Raw genomic sequence first — 19,571 nt, forward strand, 5'->3', positions numbered from 1 at the left:
ACTGTCGAAGAAATTTAAGACAAAATCCCAAATTGGGGGAACCACCATTCATTATACTGATGTCATAGCAGCAGATTTGGGAAAATAACATATGAATGTTTATTGGATTTAGTCAAAACCAGCAATCCTGTTTTTAACAGACACGACATTGGCAGAAGTCACAAGACGAACATTTCTTGCCTAATTTATATTACATGCTTGACAGCTTCTATAATTATTAGTAGCATTTCATAAATTCTCAACACAAAGAAATGAAAAATTGGGGCATAACATACGCAGACAAGATCAAAATAATTTTCATTTATCTTCTCGAGACCACCTACTTTATCATCAACGGTGTGTTAAGCCTGGTCGATAATTCGGAGAATGAATCTGTAGTAAAGCTTAATTTCTATTGAATCAACAGATTGTTCAGACTATCTGATCACAATGGCTTGGTTTTTTAGCTCACCTGTCACATAGTGACAAGGTGAGCTTTTGTGATCACACTTCGTCCGTCGTCCGTGCGTGCGTCAACAATTTTGTGTCTGCACGATAGTGGTTTCATTTATGATTTTATTTTAACCAAACTTGCATACAACTTGTATCACCATAAGATCTCGGTTCCTTTCTTGAACTGGCCAGATCCCATTATGGGTTCAAGAGTTATGGCCCCTGAAAGGGCCAAAATCAGCTATTTTTGACCTTGTCTGCACAATAGCAGCTTTATTGTACCCCCCGACAACAAAGTTGTAAGGTGGGGTATACTGGTTTCAGGTTGTCTGTCTGTCTGTCTGTCTGTCTGTCTGTCCGTCTGTCTGTCCGTCTGTCCGTAGACGCAATCTTGTGCGCACCATCTCTCCTTATCCCCTTGACAGAATTTAATGAAACTTCACACAAGTGATCAGTACCAACAGTAGTTGTGCATGGGGCATGTTAGGTTCTTTTAGAAAAAAAAATTGCAGAGTTATGGGACTTTGTTTTTTTGTTACTATACTATATACATAGACACAAACTTGTGCACACCATCTCTTATCATCCCCTTGACACAATTTAATGAAACTTCACACAAGTGATCAGTAACAACAGTAGTTGAGCATGGGGCATGTTAGGTTCTTTTAGAAAAAAAGTTTGCAGAGTTATGGGACTTTGGTTTTTTATTACTATACTTAATATACATAGACACAATCTTGTGCGCACCATCTCTCCTCATCCCATTGACACAATTTAATGAAACTTCACACAAGTGATCAGTAACAACAGTAGTTGTGCATGGGGCATGTTAGGTTCTTTTAGAAATTTTTTTGCAGAGTTATGGGACTTTGTTTTTTAGTTACTATACTGTATACAGAGACACAATCTTGTGAGCACCATCTCTCCTCATCCCCTTGACACAATTTAATGAAACTTCACACAAGTGATCAGTAACAACAGTAGTTGTGCATGGGGCATGTTAGGTTCTTTCAGAAAAAAAAATTGCAGAGTTATGGGACTTTGCTTTTTTGTTACTATACTATATACATAGACACAATCTTGTGCGCACCATCTCTCCTCATCCCCTTGACACAATTTAATGAACTTCACACAAGTTATCAGTACCAAAGTAGTTGTGCATGGAGCATGTTAGGTTCTTTCAGCGACAAAAATTGCAGAGTTATGGGACTTTGTTTCTTGTTAACATACTATGTACATACAGTCTGCATATGCAATCTTGTGCGTGCCTGATCTACCAAACCCTTGCACACAATTTAATGAAACTTCACACAAGTGATCAGTACCAACCCTAGTTGTGCATGGTGCATGTTACATTCTTTTAGATAAATATTCTGCATAGTTATGGGACTTTGTTTTTATGCCCCCGAAGGGAGGCATATAGTTTTTGAACCGTCTGTCCGTCTGTCAGTCTGTCGGTCTGTCGGTCTGTCAGTCTGTCAGTCTGTCGGTCTGTCAGTCTGTCCGCAATTTTCGTGTCCGGTCCATATCTTTGTCATCGATGGATGGATTTTCAAATAACTTGGCATGAATGTGTACCACAGTAAGACGACGTGTCGCGCGCTAGACCCAGGTCCGTAGCTCAAAGGTCAAGGTCACACTTAGATATTAAAGGATAGTGCATTGATGGGCGTGTCCGGTCCATATCTTTGTCATCGATAGATGGATTTTCAAATAACTTGGCATGAATGTGTACCACAGTAAGACGACGTGTCGCACGCAAGACCCAGGTCCGTAGCTCAAAGATCAAGGTCACACTTAGACATTAAAGGATAGTGCATTGATGGGCGTGTCCGGTCCATATCTTTGTCAACCATGGATGGATTTTCAAATAACTTGGCATGAATGTGTACCACAGTAAGACGACGTGTCGCGCGCAAGACCCAGGTCCGTAGCTCAAAGGTCAAGGTCACACTTAGACGTTAAAGGTCATTTTTCATGATAGTGCATTGATGGGCGTGTCCGGTCCATATCTTTGTCATTCATGCATGGATTTTAAAATAACTACGCATGAATGTGTGGCACAGTAAGACGACGTGTCGCGCGCAAGACCCAGCTCCGTAGGTCAAAGGTCCTAAACTCTAACATCGGCCATAACTACTCATTCAAAGTGCCATCGGGGGCATATGTCATCCTATGGAGACAGCTCTTGTTTGTTACTATACTGTATACATACAGTCTATATACATACAGTCCACATAATAATGCAATCTTGTGTGCATCAAATTGCAATGTACTGTGTCAGTGCATGCGGGGGGTACATTCATCACCTTTAGTGATAGCTCTAGTTTATGATTTGATTTTTACCAAACTGGCACACAACTTGTATCACCATAAGATCTTGGTTCCTTTCTTGAACTGGCCAGATCCCATTATGGGTTCCAGAGTTATGGCCACTGAAAGGGCCAGAATTAGCTATTTTTACCTTGTCTGCACAATAGCAGCTTCATTTATGATTTGATTTTAACCAAACTTGCACACAACTTGTATCACTATAAGATCTTGGTTCCTTTCTTGAACTGGCTAGATTCCATTATTGATTCCAGAGTTATGGCCCCTGAAATAGCCAGAATTAGCTATTTTGACCTTGTCTGCACAATAGCAGCTTCATTTATGATTTGAATTTAATCAAACTTGCACAAAACTTGTGTTGCCATAAGATCTCAGTTCCTTTGTTGAACCGGCCAGATCCCATAATGGGTTCCAGAGTTATGGCCCCTGAAAGGGCCCAAATTAGTTATTTTGACCTTGTCTGCACATTAACAATTTCATTAATGATTTGATTTTAACCAAACTTGCACACAACTTGTATCACCACAAGATCTTGGTTCCTTTTTTGAACTGGCCAGATTCCATCATGGGTTCCAGAGTTATGGCCCCTTAAAGGTCCAAAATTGGCTATTTTGGCTTTTGCAGCCATATAGAGACTTCATTTATGGTTTTATTTGATACAAACTTCCAAAATATCTTCAGCAACAATAAATCTTGGATTCCATGACAAATCAGATCCAATCGTAGGTTCCAGAGTTATTGTACCCCCCGACAACAAAGTTGTAAGGGGGGTATACTGGTTTCAGGTTGTCTGTCTGTCTGTCTGTCTGTCCGTAGACGCAATCTTGTGCGCACCATCTCTCCTTATCCCCTTGACAGAATTTAATGAAACTTCACACAAGTGATCAGTACCAACAGTAGTTGTGCATGGGGCATGTTAGGTTCTTTTAGAAAAAAAATTTGCAGAGTTATGGGACTTTGTTTTTTTGTTACTATACTATATACATAGACACAATCTTGTGCGCACCATCTCTCCTCATCCCCTTGACACAATTTAATGAAACTTCACACAAGTGATCAGCACCAACAGTAGTTGTGCATGGGGCATGTTAGGTTCTTTTAGAAAAAAAATTTGCAGAGTTATGGGACTTTGTTTTTTTGTTACTATACCATATACATAGACACAATCTTGAGGCACCATCTCTCCTCATCCCCTTGACACAATTTAATGAAACTTCACACAAGTGATCAGTAACAATAGTAGTTGTGCATGGGGCATGTTAGGTTCTTTCAGAAAAAAAAATTGCAGAGTTATGGGACTTTGTTTTTTTGTTACTATACTATGTATACATAGACACAGTCTTGTGCGCACCATCTCTCCTCATCCCCTTGACACAATTTAATGAAACTTCACACAAGTGATCAGTAACAACAATAGTTGTGCATGGGGCATGTTAGGTTCTTTCAGCGACAAAAATTGCAGAGTTATGGGACTTTGTTTCTTGTTAACATACTATGTACATACAGTCTGCATATGCAATCTTGTGCGTGCCTAATCTACCAAACCCTTACACACAATTTAATGAAACTTCACACAAGTGATCAGTACCAACCCTAGCTGTGCATGGTGCATGTTTACATTCTTTTAGATAAATATTCTGCAGAGTTATGGGACTTTGTTTTTTGTTACTATACTGTATACATACAGTCTATATACACACAGTCCACATAATTATGCAATCTTGTGTGCGTTAAATTGCAATGTACTGTGTCAGTGCATGCGGGGGGTACATTCATCATCTTTAGTGATAGCTCTAGTTTTATATCGGATTACCTCCCCTGATTGTAATCAAAATGGATTTATATCAGTAAGTACTTAATAGGACTTATTTGAAATTTCATTATTGTCATTAGTTGGAGTGAGCCAATCAGGGTAGATAACTATGGACTGATTATATGTCAAATTACCTCCCTTTATTTCAAATTAAAATGGGTATATCTCCGTAACTAATGAAGATACTGATCTGAAATTTCATTTATGTCAACAGATTTATTTGGCAGATCCTTCTTTTGTTCACTTACAATAATTTTCTTTTTAATTACTTCCCTTTTACGTTAATACTTCCCTTTTACGTTAATATAAAGAGCCCACCCGCTTAGCTCAGTAGGTAAGAGCGTTGGTCTACGGATCGCGGGGTCGCGAGTTCGATCCTCGGGCAGGGCTTATGTTCTCCGTGACTATTTGATAAACGACATTGTGTCTGAAATCATTAGTCCTCCACCTCTGATCATTCATGTGGGGAAGTTGGCAGTTACTTGCGGAGAACAGGTTTGTACTGGTACAGAATCCAGGAACACTGGTTAGGTTAACTGCCCGCCGTTACATGACTGAAATACTGTTGAAAAACGGCGTTAAACCCAAAACAAACAAACAAACAAACGTTAATATAAATAGCTTATTTTTAGTAACTTTTTTATTATTGACTGTAGTGAAAAACCGAGACCACTTTTCTGTGGTACAACATGGATGGTACCTCCAATTTTTAGGTGTATTTTGACATATCTGTTATCCCCCGCCGATGAAATCGGGAGGGGGGTATTGAAATGGCGTTGTCCATCCGTCAGTCCGTCCGTCCGTCCGTCCGCAGCCATTTCTCAGTAACTACTTGGTTGAATTTCATGAAACTTGAAATAAACATGAACCAACATACTGCGATGATGCCTGTCAAGTTTTTTTTTTTGATTGGGCAATTTCCCTCAGAGTTATTGCCCTTGATTTAATAAAAAATGTCCGTCTGCAGCCATTTCTCAGTAACTAACAGGTAGAATTTCATCAAATTTGAAATAGACATGAACCAAGATACTGCGCTGATGTCTGTCAAGTTTTTTTTTTGATAGGTCAATTTCCCTCGGAGTTATTGCCCTTGATTTAATGAAAAATGTCCGTCTGCAGCCATTGCTCAGTAACTACCTGGTAAAATTTCATCAAACTTGAAATAGACATGAACCAAGATACTGCGACGATGCCCTTCAAGTTTTTTTTCGATTGGTCAATTTTCCATATAGTTATTGCCCTTTAATTGTTTAAAAATCCACAGATCTGTACATAACAAACCAACCAATTGGAAGAATTTCATTAAACTTCTTTCATTCTTTTCCATGAACATTTATTGAGTCGGCTAAAGGCTGAAAGCCTTTTGACGAGTCCTTGCTGTTCAGCGATTCTCTAAATGGACCGAATAACACGTGAAGGGATGTAGTTCCATTAGATTTCTCAAACTTCAAACAGTTCACTGCATGAATGAAGTTAAGTTGTGTCAATTCCCTTTGCTATGACCAATATACGATGTAATCTGTCATATTTATGACTTGTAATTGTGCAATACTGGAATGTAACTCATTAAGCATAAATGTGCATTTTAAGAATTGCGCAGGCTTACAAAGCTTGGGTAACATCCAGCGAAAGACAAAAATAGTTTCACAGGGCTCCAGATAAGATGCGTATTAGCGTAAATTACGTATAGAAATAATGCAAATACACATGTCTAATAATTTCTAAGCGTATAAAAACGTATATAAAATTACAGAAACGCACACAATGCTTTTTTAAAAACAAAATCTGAATCGTCTGGATGCGTTAGGTAACATAGCCGATAAGCCTTAATTCTCCCACATTGAACGTAAACACGCATCGTATGATTTCTATAAACTTTGCGTGGGTTGAAATTTGCAGTCAGTAAACGGATAAATTATCGAAGAAGAAGCTCTTACTGGTTTGTTTAGTTACTACTGATATTAAAAATGATTTTAATTCTTATTTTTCGAGAAATAAACAAATCGGCGAAACATTAAATTGTATTTTCCTGTAGTTTTTGAAATCGAAAGTAGATCGTCTATGTTTGGCTGCTTTCACGAAACGAAACAACTTTTTTATGAAAAGATTTAAATAAAAGGTAATTTAACCATGAACTTCAATGTCAGATACTGCCAATTGCTGCTAAATGTCTTCGTATCATCACAATTTGTAAAATATATTGTTCAAACTGGAGAAAAGTGTAATCGTATCCGGATATAATATTTTGGGTAAATATCGAGCTGTGTTATGAAATTTTAAGAAAAAAACTAAAAACAAACTGAAACTGGTAGACTATACTGTCAGTACATCAATCATTAGCCGACTCAGGCCCTTCAGGCCTTTGATTATAAACATGTGATGTACCTACACCTGGTCACCACCTTACCTTGGTTACCCCCCCCCCCCCAACCACTCCCCCAATTTTTTTTTTTTTTTCATTTTTCGTTTTCTATCAATATTTATAATCAACATGTAAACTGTTGTATCCTCACCCCACCCCCCATCCAAACAAACCATTCATTTTCTTTTAATTTGATTTTGACTAATGAAATTATTTGCTTCTTGGTAACATTCTTAAATTTTTGCTGGATATATTTTTTTGCCGTTCCTCAACTCTGACCCTTTCAGCGGGGGATTCCAATTCATCGAATTTGCTTGTTGTTCCTGTCCTTTGGACTTAGATATTTTTTCTGAGGACCTTCTTGTCCTCAAGTGCAATGATAACAGGTGAGCGATATAGGGCCATCATGGCCCTCTTGTTTGGCCATTTGTTTAAATTGAGTTAAATGTTGTCCAATTTTATAATATCTTTGAACTGTTGTTGGTAATGATTAGGTACAAACAGTAGCTAACAGAAGTCAAGGAAACAAAATGACTTTAACAACAGAGTTTCTTAATCAAGAGACAAAGCTCGACGAAACAGAGGTTTTGCTTTGAGCGCTTTTTTAACGTATAAAATAAACCTTACTTGACTAAACGGAGGTTTAGTACAAGTTTTTAAAAGTGTGTGCTGCAAACAGAGGTTTGCAACACAAAATATCATTTGATTGTTATTTCCTTTTTAGTGGGACCAAAAGTGGCTACATCTTCAGGCGAAGGTGGCAAGCACGCTGACAGCATTGAAACCATATACATTGACAGTAACTAGTGTCCGATAGACAATAATTAATATAAATTCATCCAAGAAAAGTAAAACTGCAAAATATCAACAGCAGAAATAAATAAAATGAAAGTGGAATTAAAGTAATCTCCCTTGAATGCAATACAATTGAACATATCATATTAGACTAGTGTACATTATTCCATGACTGTGCTGTTGCGCTAGTAGGATGACAATCTTTTCTGGCAGATATTTTAAAATGTAAACAAAACCTAATGATTTTGGGAAATACTACCTAGCTTTTTTGGAAGATTCTCTGCCACAGTTGGGAAAATAATGTTTTTCAACTGGGGAATTGTTTAATATTTGCCTCCATTATATAAGGATGAAAAGCACTTTATAATTTTTTTATATTGTCTGTTAGTATTCTATCTCAGTGTTGCTGCCCCCTTTACACCCCAAACATCCTTCCCCCCCCCCCCCCCCCCACATTACTGGTATCTATTTTCCTTGTGTGATGATTTTTTTTCTCTACTTTCATTTTGTTTGTTTACTTCCGGTTTGCGTCGTACTTATGTACGAAAACTACCGACAGCCCGTTCGTCTATTAAAACACTTTTCTTTATCAATAAACGAATCTATTTTGTCTAGAACTTTGCGTAGATGCTACATGAGGTAATAAATAACCTTTACACGTTTTCCAATCGCTGTTACAAACGTTTTTCATTTGGAAATTACCCCACCCACTATAATTTGCTATAAGGTACATCCGGTGAATTGCAAAGATTAGTGACCAATCAAAACAGTCATTTCTAAACTTTGAGCTAATCAAAATTGTTCTTTCTTAAACGATAATTGTACCCCCCGACAACAAAGTTGTAAGGGGGGGGGGGGGTATACTGGTTTCAGGTTGTCTGTCTGTCCGTCTGTCTGTCTGTCCAAAGACGCAATCTTGTGCGCACCATCTCTCCTTATCCCCTTGACAGAATTTAATGAAACTTCACACAAGTGATCAGTACCAACAGTAGTTGTGCATGGGGCATGTTAGGTTCTTTTAGAAAAAAAAATTTGCAGAGTTATGGGACTTTGTTTTTTTGTTACTATACTGTATACATAGACACAATCTTGTGCGCACCATCTCTCCTCATCCCCTTGACACAGTTTAATGAAACTTCACACAAGTGATAAGTACCAACAGTAGTTGTGCATGGGGCATGTTAGGTTCTTTTAGAAAAAAAATTTGCAGAGTTATGGGACTTTGTTTTTTTGTTACTATACTATATACATAGACACAATCTTGTGCGCACCATCTCTCCTCATCCCCTTGACACAATTTAATGAAACTTCACACAAGTGATCAGTAACAACAGTAGTTGTGCATGGGGCATGTTAGGTTCTTTCAGAAAAAAAATTTGCAGAGTTATGGGACTTTGTTTTTTTGTTACTATACTATATACATAGACACAATCTTGTGCGCACCATCTCTCCTCATCCCCTTGACACAATTTAATGAAACTTCACACAAGTGATCAGTAACAACAGTAGTTGTGCATGGGGCATGTTAGGTTCTTTCAGCGACAAAAATTGCAGAGTTATGGGACTTTGTTTCTTGTTAACATACTATGTACATACAGTCTGCATATGCAATCTTGTGCGTGCCTAATCTACCAAATCCTTACACACAATTTAATGAAACTTCACACAAGTGATCAGTACCAACCCTAGTTGTGCATGGTGCATGTTACATTCTTTTAGATAAACATCTGCATAGTTATGGGACTTTGTTTTTTGTTACTATACTGTATACATACAGTCTATATACATACAGTCCACAAATTATGCAATCTTGTGTGCGTCAAGTTGCAATGTACTGTGTCAGTGCATGCGGGGGGTACATTCATCACCTTTAGTGATAGCTCTAGTTTATTCAGTCTGTAGAGGGCGCTTTCGTCATTACTGAGACGCTTTCATAACACATTCTCAATACACAACAAGCGCCAACCGACAAAGGTAATATTTCTTATTAGTTATTCATGACAGAGAGGTCATGAACTTTTATTATAAATAGCTGAATTCTCAGTTATTTGCCCCATTTGTTCTCAGTCTTTTCTACGAGCAACATCGATCAATAAACAACAGCCAAATAATAGAAATAGTGATATTGAACAATACTCTTCTACCTTGGTAAGAATGCTTGTTTGTTTCAACCTGTTGATACATCAGTCGAGCATTCTGCATCAGAACAACTTGCCCAAGTCTTATAACACAATGTATTAGAATTGCATTTTGCACTGAATATGTTGTCTTAGTGTCAGAGCTCCCATTTTAATTGCTGCTTTTCTGATAACAAAATAGCTAGTTCATATCTCCCGAACAGCTCGGACTGCAAACTGTAACTTTGCATACATTTGTAATCAGCTCATTTCTAAAAGAACATTGTGTTTGTCAACATAATGCAGTGTCATTCGCTCATTTGTCACCAGCTCATTTGTAAGACAACATTGTGTTCATCAACATAACGCAATGTCACCAGCTCATTTGTAAGACAACATTGTGTTCATCAACATAACGCAATGTCACCAGCTCATTTGTAAGACAACATTGTGCTCGTCAACATAACCCAATGTCATTTGCTCTCATTTGTTACTAGCTCATTTGTAACATTGAACAAGTTCCATGCACATTATTCATCAACCTTTTACAGTGTCATTCTCTCATCCCAAACAAAGTGACCTTTGCAACTTGATGCTATTACACACCGCTTTTGTTAACAACTCATTTACTTGAAAGCAACATATCATAAAGTCGTTAACTCATTGTAATTAGCTCAAGTGAAGCTAACAATTTGTCAGTCAAAGCAACATGCATTCATGTCTCTTTATTTTGTTCATCTACAGCTTGATTGCTCACTAAATGCCTGCTTATAACCCTATCCAACGTGATGTACAATGTATACAACATGTCACACCCCTCTATCACATATAATACGCACCCCCTTTTTCCATACAGACTATCTCACACAGTGCGTAACAACCGTGCTCACTTGCGCAGGCTTCCTTCTAAAGGTACATTCAAACTCCTTATCTCAAGCCTGATAGTCTTCTTCTTTTTAAGGCTCGTCTACACTATTCAAGAAAATCTTGTAGGGCCCATAAATCACTAGATAATTTATATCTTGTACAAGCAATTAGTGCTTTGCAATATTTCTTGAACTTGGAAGACACATTAATTTTAAAATGGAGGGAAATCATGACAGGTAAATAAAAAAATGGCCGAAATGATAGTAGGACAAGTGGACCTCGCTGTATACTCGACCGATCGGGCGAGTGGTTTTTTACGTCCTTACTTTACCAAAATTCAGAAATTACAACTCCAAAACGTCAACAAACTTTGAGATGGTTCAGTCGCTACCTGGATTGACTGGAATTTACCCGCAAATCGTAAAGATAATTATCAAAACGTCATGCTGGTAATTTTCCATTCCACAAGCACGTGCGACCTATCTTATTACACCTACACAAAAACCGTGCGTAGTGCATTCATTTTTTAACATTTTCGCTTCAAGTTTTCAACACCTCTTGAGAAATAATACTATTTGAATTCTATAATGATTTTAATAAGATATCGACAGAAATGTAGGCAAAATTCTATAAAAACGGTCGAATTTTCATATAATCATTTGTAAAAATTCAAACAGCGCGATCTTAGTTACTTATTTCTTTCTAAAAGTAAATAAATGATGAATACTCTGGGCATAAAATTCAAACTTTTGACCAGAAAGAACAAAAAACAGAATAAAAAAATCTTAAATAATGAAAAAGCGGCAGCAATTACAATACTTGGAGTAAAACGATTTTTGGCAGACAGATTTCTGTTAGTGCGGCAGAATAGGTTATGTGACCTCGTGAACGTAAATAGAAATGGGATTTTAAAATAAAGCAATGTGATGTCATTGCGGTTTTTAATAAGTTTTAAATGAATCTTTGTACATGTATTTTTTGACCAACAATTTAAAAGTTTTTTTTGTAAAACAATAATGTAAATTCCTTGAGGGCAAATAGGTCACAGAGGTAGGATATCCACTATAGTAACTATCGTTTGAGACATTTACCTTTTATATGGAATATAGCACATTTGCTTTTGATAACAAATTAAAGAAGAAACTTTTTATTGATTTCTTTTTCTCAGCAATTTTAAGAACCAATGCGGTACGATCAGACAGTTTTGTGTCACATGGCGCTAAAACATGACGTAATGCCATGACAATCTCGAGCAAAAATACTGCTTTGATCTCCACTTCAGATGTCAAGATACTGACACACTTTTTTTAGCTCTTTGAGAGGGTGTAAATTGATCATGAAAACAAGGTCAATTACTTAGATTATCAACTGAATAATTACCGATAATCTTTAACGTTTTTTTCCTCTCTTTCAACACGGGTGGATGGACGACAATTATTGTGTCCAAATTTTTTAGACACTTTACAGTTTTCAAAATAAATATTTTTCGGGAAATAATACTATTGTACATAATACTCCTTTCCTAAAAGTGACAGTATTAAAAGTGTCAATTATTAGGGCGAGTGGCTGTTCACTAAGGGCGAGTAGATATTACTGGCTACTAGTCCTGCAGGGCGAGTGGTGTGAAATTTTTTTTTACACCCCTGTAAAGATCAAATATTTGTACATTTAAAAAATGAATCATTGGTGAAAACATTGATTGAGAAAAACTCTAGTTGAAGTGATACATATCCAGTAGAAGAACAAAGCTACTTAAAAGATATTATTTCAGGAAATATGATAAAACAGTCATATTTTGTTAATATGTAACCTTGTGAGAAACATCATTGATAATGTAAAAATACTTTTTGAGAACACCAGACTTGCTGATGTTACTCTACCAGTGGAGTACTAGATATAATTTTATTATTGAATTATATAAACTTGGCTTTTGAGCATGTCATTCAATCAAAACATCATTTTTTCTGCTGTCCACACTGCCATGTTTATTGTTAAATTATCAAAGCCAAACATTCATTTTCAATGATGGTTTTATTAGATCTCAATACACATTTAATGAAAAAATGTAAACAAAATAGCATACTGGGCAGGTGCTCCTCATCAAAAACCCTTTATCAGAGCATTTGACAGCACTACCATCCAAGAAAAATAGGATGAGTTCTAAAAGCTACAAGATCTTGTAGCCGAAAATTATCTGGAAACTGCCACTCAAAAAGACACTAATGGGGGACACAATGTACTGTCTACACTATACAAGTTGCTATGATTTATATCTTGTGCAAGTTTTCTTGAATAGTGTAGACGAGCCTTTACATTTGCATCCAGTCAGTATCTGACATCCCGCGACCCATTAAGCTGCAATATACCTACAGCCACAGCTCAACATAGTGCGTACTCAAACCAAGTGACTCTAGGGTAAATAAAGTGTGACAATCTGTTGTTAAGTCACCCCGGGTTGAAGAAATACTTTTATATCTAGTAACTTCCATTATGAACACAGACAGTGTCTATTTTCATAATAGTTCGCAACGATCATCTTTACTCATTGCTCAGTACCTCAGCAAGTTATCTGAGGCTTATCCACATAAAACAAATAGCGTGTTTTCATTATTGTTATCATTGTACATTTTCATATAGTCATATGTTCAACATAGATCAATCATTATTTTGGAGTCTTTAAATACTCCGTCACAAATTGAGAAGTTTTTCTATTATACTGAGTTAATTATATTAGCTTAACGGCTAGTGTACATAACCACAAACTGCAGCATGTTACAAAATTTGACGACATCCATTGGATTATTCTATTAAGCAATATACATTCATTGCACAAGTCTTCCACATGCAAGTTACATAAATTTGGTAGCAGCAGTGAGATAATCTTTTGGACAATAATTACGTAGATCTCGTAAATCAACCGTAAACATGTTACACTTGTATAATCATGTGCCAAAACTGTTCAAGCAATCTTAGTAACTGAGGTGAGCAGTCCTTGCCCATCATTGCCCTCTTTTTTTTAAAATATTGTCCAAATTATTACAATTAGCACTAAAAATTACTGATAGCCAGTGCTTATTGAGTAATTTTTCAGCCAATACACCTGAAGAATCAACATTTCATTGTGCATAGACCGGTCCACTAGACAATGCTACATGCCAAATATCTACGCTCTGTACATTGTGGTTCAAGACAAGATTTTTAAAGCTTTTCCCTGTACAACTCTATGTAAAAATGTTTGCCCCCTGATGGGGCCGATTTCAACCCTAACCCTAAACCTAAACCCTAACCCTAGAGCGGAGTGATTCGGAATATTTCAAATTCATAATTATTCTAGAATCCGTTGCTGCTTGTTTTTGTTGTTTATAACAGTAGTCCTCAGTTTCTCACACACACACACACACACACACAATACCAAGATTATAAAAAGTAAATATGGGACTATTTTTTTACACATCTATTTGTGTGATGCGGTCACATAGAAATAGAAGAAAAACTCATATGATGTGAGGTTGAAACTTGGCAGTTGATTAAGAGCTATAGCTAAAGCACAGGTTGCAGAGTGGCATTGTCACTTTTCTTTGGATGTACCCGTCTGTACTTATTCCGTGCTCTTGTTGAAAAAACCATGGAAAGTAATAAAACTTCCATGGAATTTCAAGGTTTTCATGTAAGATTTACATGGATTTTTGCCGTGGTTGCTATTTTCCGTGCATTTTCTTACTATTCTCGGAAAAAATCCTTGGCAATGCCATCAAAACTCCACGGAAAACTGAAAAAGCTTAGGAAAAAACCTTGGAATCTGACACTTAGAAAATTTAAGATGAAGAAATTCTAACACTTAGAAAAAATTAAGCACGGAAACTCACACTTAGGAAAATTTTAGCATAAAGAATTTCGACTTAGTCAAAATTTGGCACGGAAAAAGGGCACGGAATGTTTCCGTGCAAAATTTAGACTAAGTCCACACTGATAGCTAGAATTTTAGCTAGATATTTTAGACATATTTAAACCATGGAGTGCAATATTTATGCAGCTATTCATTCAAAAGAATATTCATTCAAATACTGTAAAATCAGATACCCTTTCAAGATTGAAATTTTGTGAATATGGAAATCCTGTTCTATATATTCTCATTTATAATGCATTATTTGCACATGCATATATTCATACATAATTATTATTTAAGCCAGCCCTCAATTTTCACAATTATGGAAATTGTGAATACAGTCAAAACCTGTGTTAAAAGACCACCTGCAAACAAAGACCACTTTTACAAAACCTGTCTGAAAAGACCATAATTTTTTTCTCCAGTCAGACCATTATCAATGAATTATTTAACCAGTTTAGAGAGACAATCTGTAAACAAAGACCACTTAAAATAATATTAATTTGCAGCAAAGAATTCATTCATTTTGAAAATCTCAAGATTTGTTTGGATTATACTTAGGTATTCAAATTAACTGAAATGAAACAAGGAATTTAACTAATTAAAATTTATGTCAATGTTTACATTTTGTGTATTAAAAGGATGTAAATTAGAATTCTATCATTTTATTTATAATAATGTAAAAAGATATATCATTGAAAATTATTAAGGTCCTATTTATATTGAAGCTATTTATTTTTTGGTTATTGAACACCTCAAACAACAGCACCTGATAATAGGCATTAAAAGACATGTCATAAGTACAATAAATTGTAAATGATATTATGCTTGTAATATAATGTTACATCATCATAACTGAATAAGTCTATTCTTTTGATGATTGGCAGTGATTAATTATCTTGCTTTTACAGCCAATTAATATACTGCTGTTCAATGTATACAGATGTGTTAACACACAGAGATACAGCTTATCTGATCAAGATAAGGACCAATGAAAATACAGGCTTCTGAAGCCATTTTACACCTGTACCCCAAAAAATAATCCCAATATTTCTGCTTGTTTTTTTTGTTTTTTTTTTGTTTTTTTTTAATGTGATCTTTGCAAATGCTGTGAGCAAATAAATGGTCAAATTTCCCCATGAACTGTATACTTATATATTTTAAGAACATTCTATATATTCCCTTCAGTAACTATATTGTACCAAAGAAAATGGCTCATGAATACAAAAATTTGAATGTAAACAGGAAGTTCTTTGTTCATGTTGTTGGAGGCAAACGGAATAGAGCTAACTTGAAACTCTAAAATGCTTTTAGAGAGATATCAGGTAAGAACATCAAACTTTCTAATGTAAAATTTAAGTTTTAAAGCTATATGTCACAGGTCTAGAATAAACAGACTGAGGCAGGAACTTTATTCATCTTAGTAAACTGAACTTTCACCTGGTTACAGGTAACTTTTTCAGGTATATGACTGAATGATAATTTATACTGCTTCTGAGAAAACAGCTAGTTTATGCATACTTAATTGTTGCAGTTTTCAATAATTAATTACTTGTAATAAGTACAAATATGTTAGTAAAATCACTTTGAACCTCTGACTAAACATTTTCAGATGAAAGAGGGTGCATATCTAGTTATTTGAAGTATGCCTATGTATGAATTGATGTAGTCAGAGAAATCAGATGGCTTCAGTGACTATGCTACAGGATGATATGAGGTTACAGACAGAAATTTCATCAAGGATCAAGCATAAATTACAGAATATTTCAACTATAATTTGTAAGTTAAAATTTGCAAACTGTCTTATACTATACAATTACTATAAAAGGTTGATAAATTATTTATTTTGTTGGTATTAACATCACACTAACAGGTTGATCATTACACCAACATTTTATGACATTATTTTTTTGTCAGTTCTAAATTCTAAAATTTCTTTTTAAGCTTGTCTGATTAAAAAATAAACTTGCATTATTGTATGGTCAAGCACTTACACAGATGAGGGATAGTACCCACAGGCAGTGCTCTCAATATTTTCTTTTCAGTGTCCAATAAATAAATAAATAAATAAATGGTTTTGATACATGTAGAATGTTTAAATGGTAATTTAACTACAAATTAAAACTGGCTTTAGAGTTGTCATTTCACATACTACTATACTAGGTTACAAATACTGTATTACCTAAAATTATATTTTAATCGCAATTACTAATATAATTTGTTTCTATAATTAATTAAAATTATGTTATATCATTTTCAGAAATGGCTGGAATGAAGTTCCTGACACTGGTGATGGTTTTGGAAAAGCAAAGAGACATTCTGATGCCACCTTGTATTGAGCCTACGATACTCCAAAAATTTTCTATCAAATTATTTTGATATTTAATATACCTTTTAGTTTAATTTTCAAGTTTAAGCTAAGTAAATTTTTATTTTTCTTAACCACAGATGTAAAAGCTGCTGGCAAATGTGTTATTCCCCTTTGAATTTTATACTTTTTGTGTTTTTGAAACCCAGACCTGTCTCAATATTTTATTAAAATAATTTTGTAATAATATTTCTTTTTTTTTCTTTCCACTTTTCCTCAGTGCCAGGCCTAATTCAGAAATGCCAAAGATTTTCAATCTTTTTCTAGGTTGCAATTCTTTGAAATTGTTTGGATTTTCATAACAAATCTCAATGGAATTCATAGGAATTCACTGGAAATTTGTGTCAATACCAGCAATGTTTTCCAATGGTTTTCCATCAAACCTTTCCAAACTTTTGCAAAGAATGCTTAGAAATTCCTTGAACTTTACTGCAATGATTTCCAATGAATTTTCAAAGAATTCCATGCCGATTTTCAACTGCATGTTCCCCTGGGTATGTGAATTTAAATTCAAATTAATTTTCAGACTTCTCTACTCAAAAATTCAAAGAAAATTTCAACCTGGGAAATTTTCCAAGGTTTCCGTGGTTTTTTTAAACTGAGAACATTTTATATGCTTCTCAGTTTTTAGAACCTTGGATATTTTACAAGGATTTCCGTGGTTTTCGTTTATGGACCATGGAAAAAAACACACGGAGAACTGCAAGAGTTCCGGGCCTTTTTACCATGGAAAATATCCGAGGTTTTGTACCACAGAAAATATCCAAGGTTTTGTACCACGGATTTGGTCCGAATACTCCAAGGTTTCCGAGGTTTATTACCACGGAAAATATTCAAGGTTTAAAACCACGGAAGTTGTCCGAATACTCCAAGGTTTCCAAGGTTTCTATCCATGGAAAAAATCCAAGGTTTTTTGCTGCGGAAAATATCCACGGTTAAGTACCACGGAAGTTGTCCGAATACTCCAAGGTTTCCATGCATGTGCATTTTACGAGGTTATTTCGCCCAGGTTTCCGAGGTTTTATTCCCTGATTTTTTTTCTTTGGTCAAAATCTTTCAAAATAAAAGAGTCCGAATACTCCATGGTTTTTTTCCAAGCTGTTTTTCCAAGCTTTCCATGGAAAAAGTACAGACGGGTAGGTAGTAGAAAATTAAGAACTAATTTGAATAATTTCACACAAATTATTGTTGAGTGAAGTTTGTTCAAATCATCCTGATTCGTCAAAAAACATGGTAGCCAGAGCTTAAAATAGAGCAACCTTTGAGTGACTTTTAAAATCATTTCACAGAAATTTTGGATGACCCTTTACTATGTTTGTTCACATTGTTGTCAAATGCTATCAGTGCCATTGAGTGTTCTCTTAGGCAGGCTGTTGATTTTATGAGTTTAATTATAAATGATGCATTGACATTGCAGGTGCAGGTGCAAATACTGGAAGACAAAGTAGACATGTTTGTTTCAAGTATGGCTGCCTTGATTTAGAAGAGGTAACATTTTACTTCTGTGATCACCATTTTGATGATATTATGGTACTTGAACATGTCTTTAAATATACATAGTTGCATGCAGTTAAAGTTTTAATAGAAAGTTAACAAGAAAAACATATTATGTACTATAGAAGGTTGTTTGGCCAAGTGGTTCAGGTCGCTGACTTTGAACTATTTCCTCTCACCGATGTTGGTTCGACCCTCACTTGGGGCACTGAATTCTTCATGTGAGAAAGCCATCTAGCTAGGTGGTTCTACCTAGGTACCCCTCTAAATAGATGTAATGCACAGAGGGACACTTGGGGTCTTCCTTCACCATCAAAGTCGCTCGGTGACCTAAATTGTGTCAATGCGATGTTAAATAAAAAACAAACATTTGCTGTACAAAATATTTAAGTAGATCTATATAAATTATAACATTGAGACTAATGCTTAATAGTTAAAGAGAGGCAAAATTGAAAAATAAGTAACCATAATAATTTGACACAAACTTTAACCATAACAAATGAAATGTGTCACATGCAGGGGTTCTATTTGACCCGGGACCCCGGGGGCCGACCCGGGAGATTTTCAAAAGATGCTCAAAGGACCTGGCATTATACTTCCCTGTGTGTCACTCGGGGACCTGGGGGCATTTTCCTTTGATAATCCTTTATGTTATCATTCATTTCCTACAATAAAACTGTGTCCAAAATTAACTTAGGTATTCTAAATAAACACTCGCGGCCACTGAAAGCATGCATACACTAATAATGATATGTGTGACGTAAGCAGTAAGGTATGGAAGGGGGAGTTAAACCACCATTGACAGGTGATCGCAAGGCGAGGTTTGTCTAATGACAGCTTCTAATTGGTGAAAATGACCCGAAGCTATGTCTGTTACACAGTGTTTGTGGACCAAAAGGTGTGAAAAATCGATAATCTGTGTAATATAAACAACATCTGTTATTGAAAGGAGGGGAGCCAATTTGCAACAATTTTATTTGATTAGGCAGTCAATTGGCGATAATTAGTTAACTGAAATTAACAAATTGGATAATCATAATCATTATTTTGTGTGGTTGATACTATTATGAGCGTTTGCTGTTTCAATACAGCAATTTTTAGTTCAC

At 35.6% G+C, this 19,571-nt stretch overlaps 1 protein-coding gene and 1 long non-coding RNA gene across 2 annotated transcripts in view; both read left to right on the forward strand.

The window, feature by feature from the left end:
• LOC128559650 (uncharacterized) overlaps positions 1–19,571 on the forward strand; it is a 57,568-nt gene that overhangs the window by 34,814 nt on the left and 3,183 nt on the right. Inside the window, exon 4 of the mRNA XM_053551961.1 lies at positions 18,389–18,459. Coding sequence (XP_053407936.1) covers positions 18,389–18,459 — 71 coding nt within the window. The remainder of the gene's footprint in view (positions 1–18,388; positions 18,460–19,571) is intronic.
• Positions 15,672–18,103, forward strand: LOC123525110 (uncharacterized). Its single transcript, XR_008372294.1, has 3 exons — positions 15,672–15,928; positions 16,216–16,382; positions 16,864–18,103. It is a non-coding gene; the product is annotated as an uncharacterized LOC123525110 (long non-coding RNA).

This window comes from Mercenaria mercenaria, chromosome 9 (genome assembly GCF_021730395.1).
Source record: "Mercenaria mercenaria strain notata chromosome 9, MADL_Memer_1, whole genome shotgun sequence".
NCBI lineage: Eukaryota > Metazoa > Mollusca > Bivalvia > Venerida > Veneridae > Mercenaria > Mercenaria mercenaria.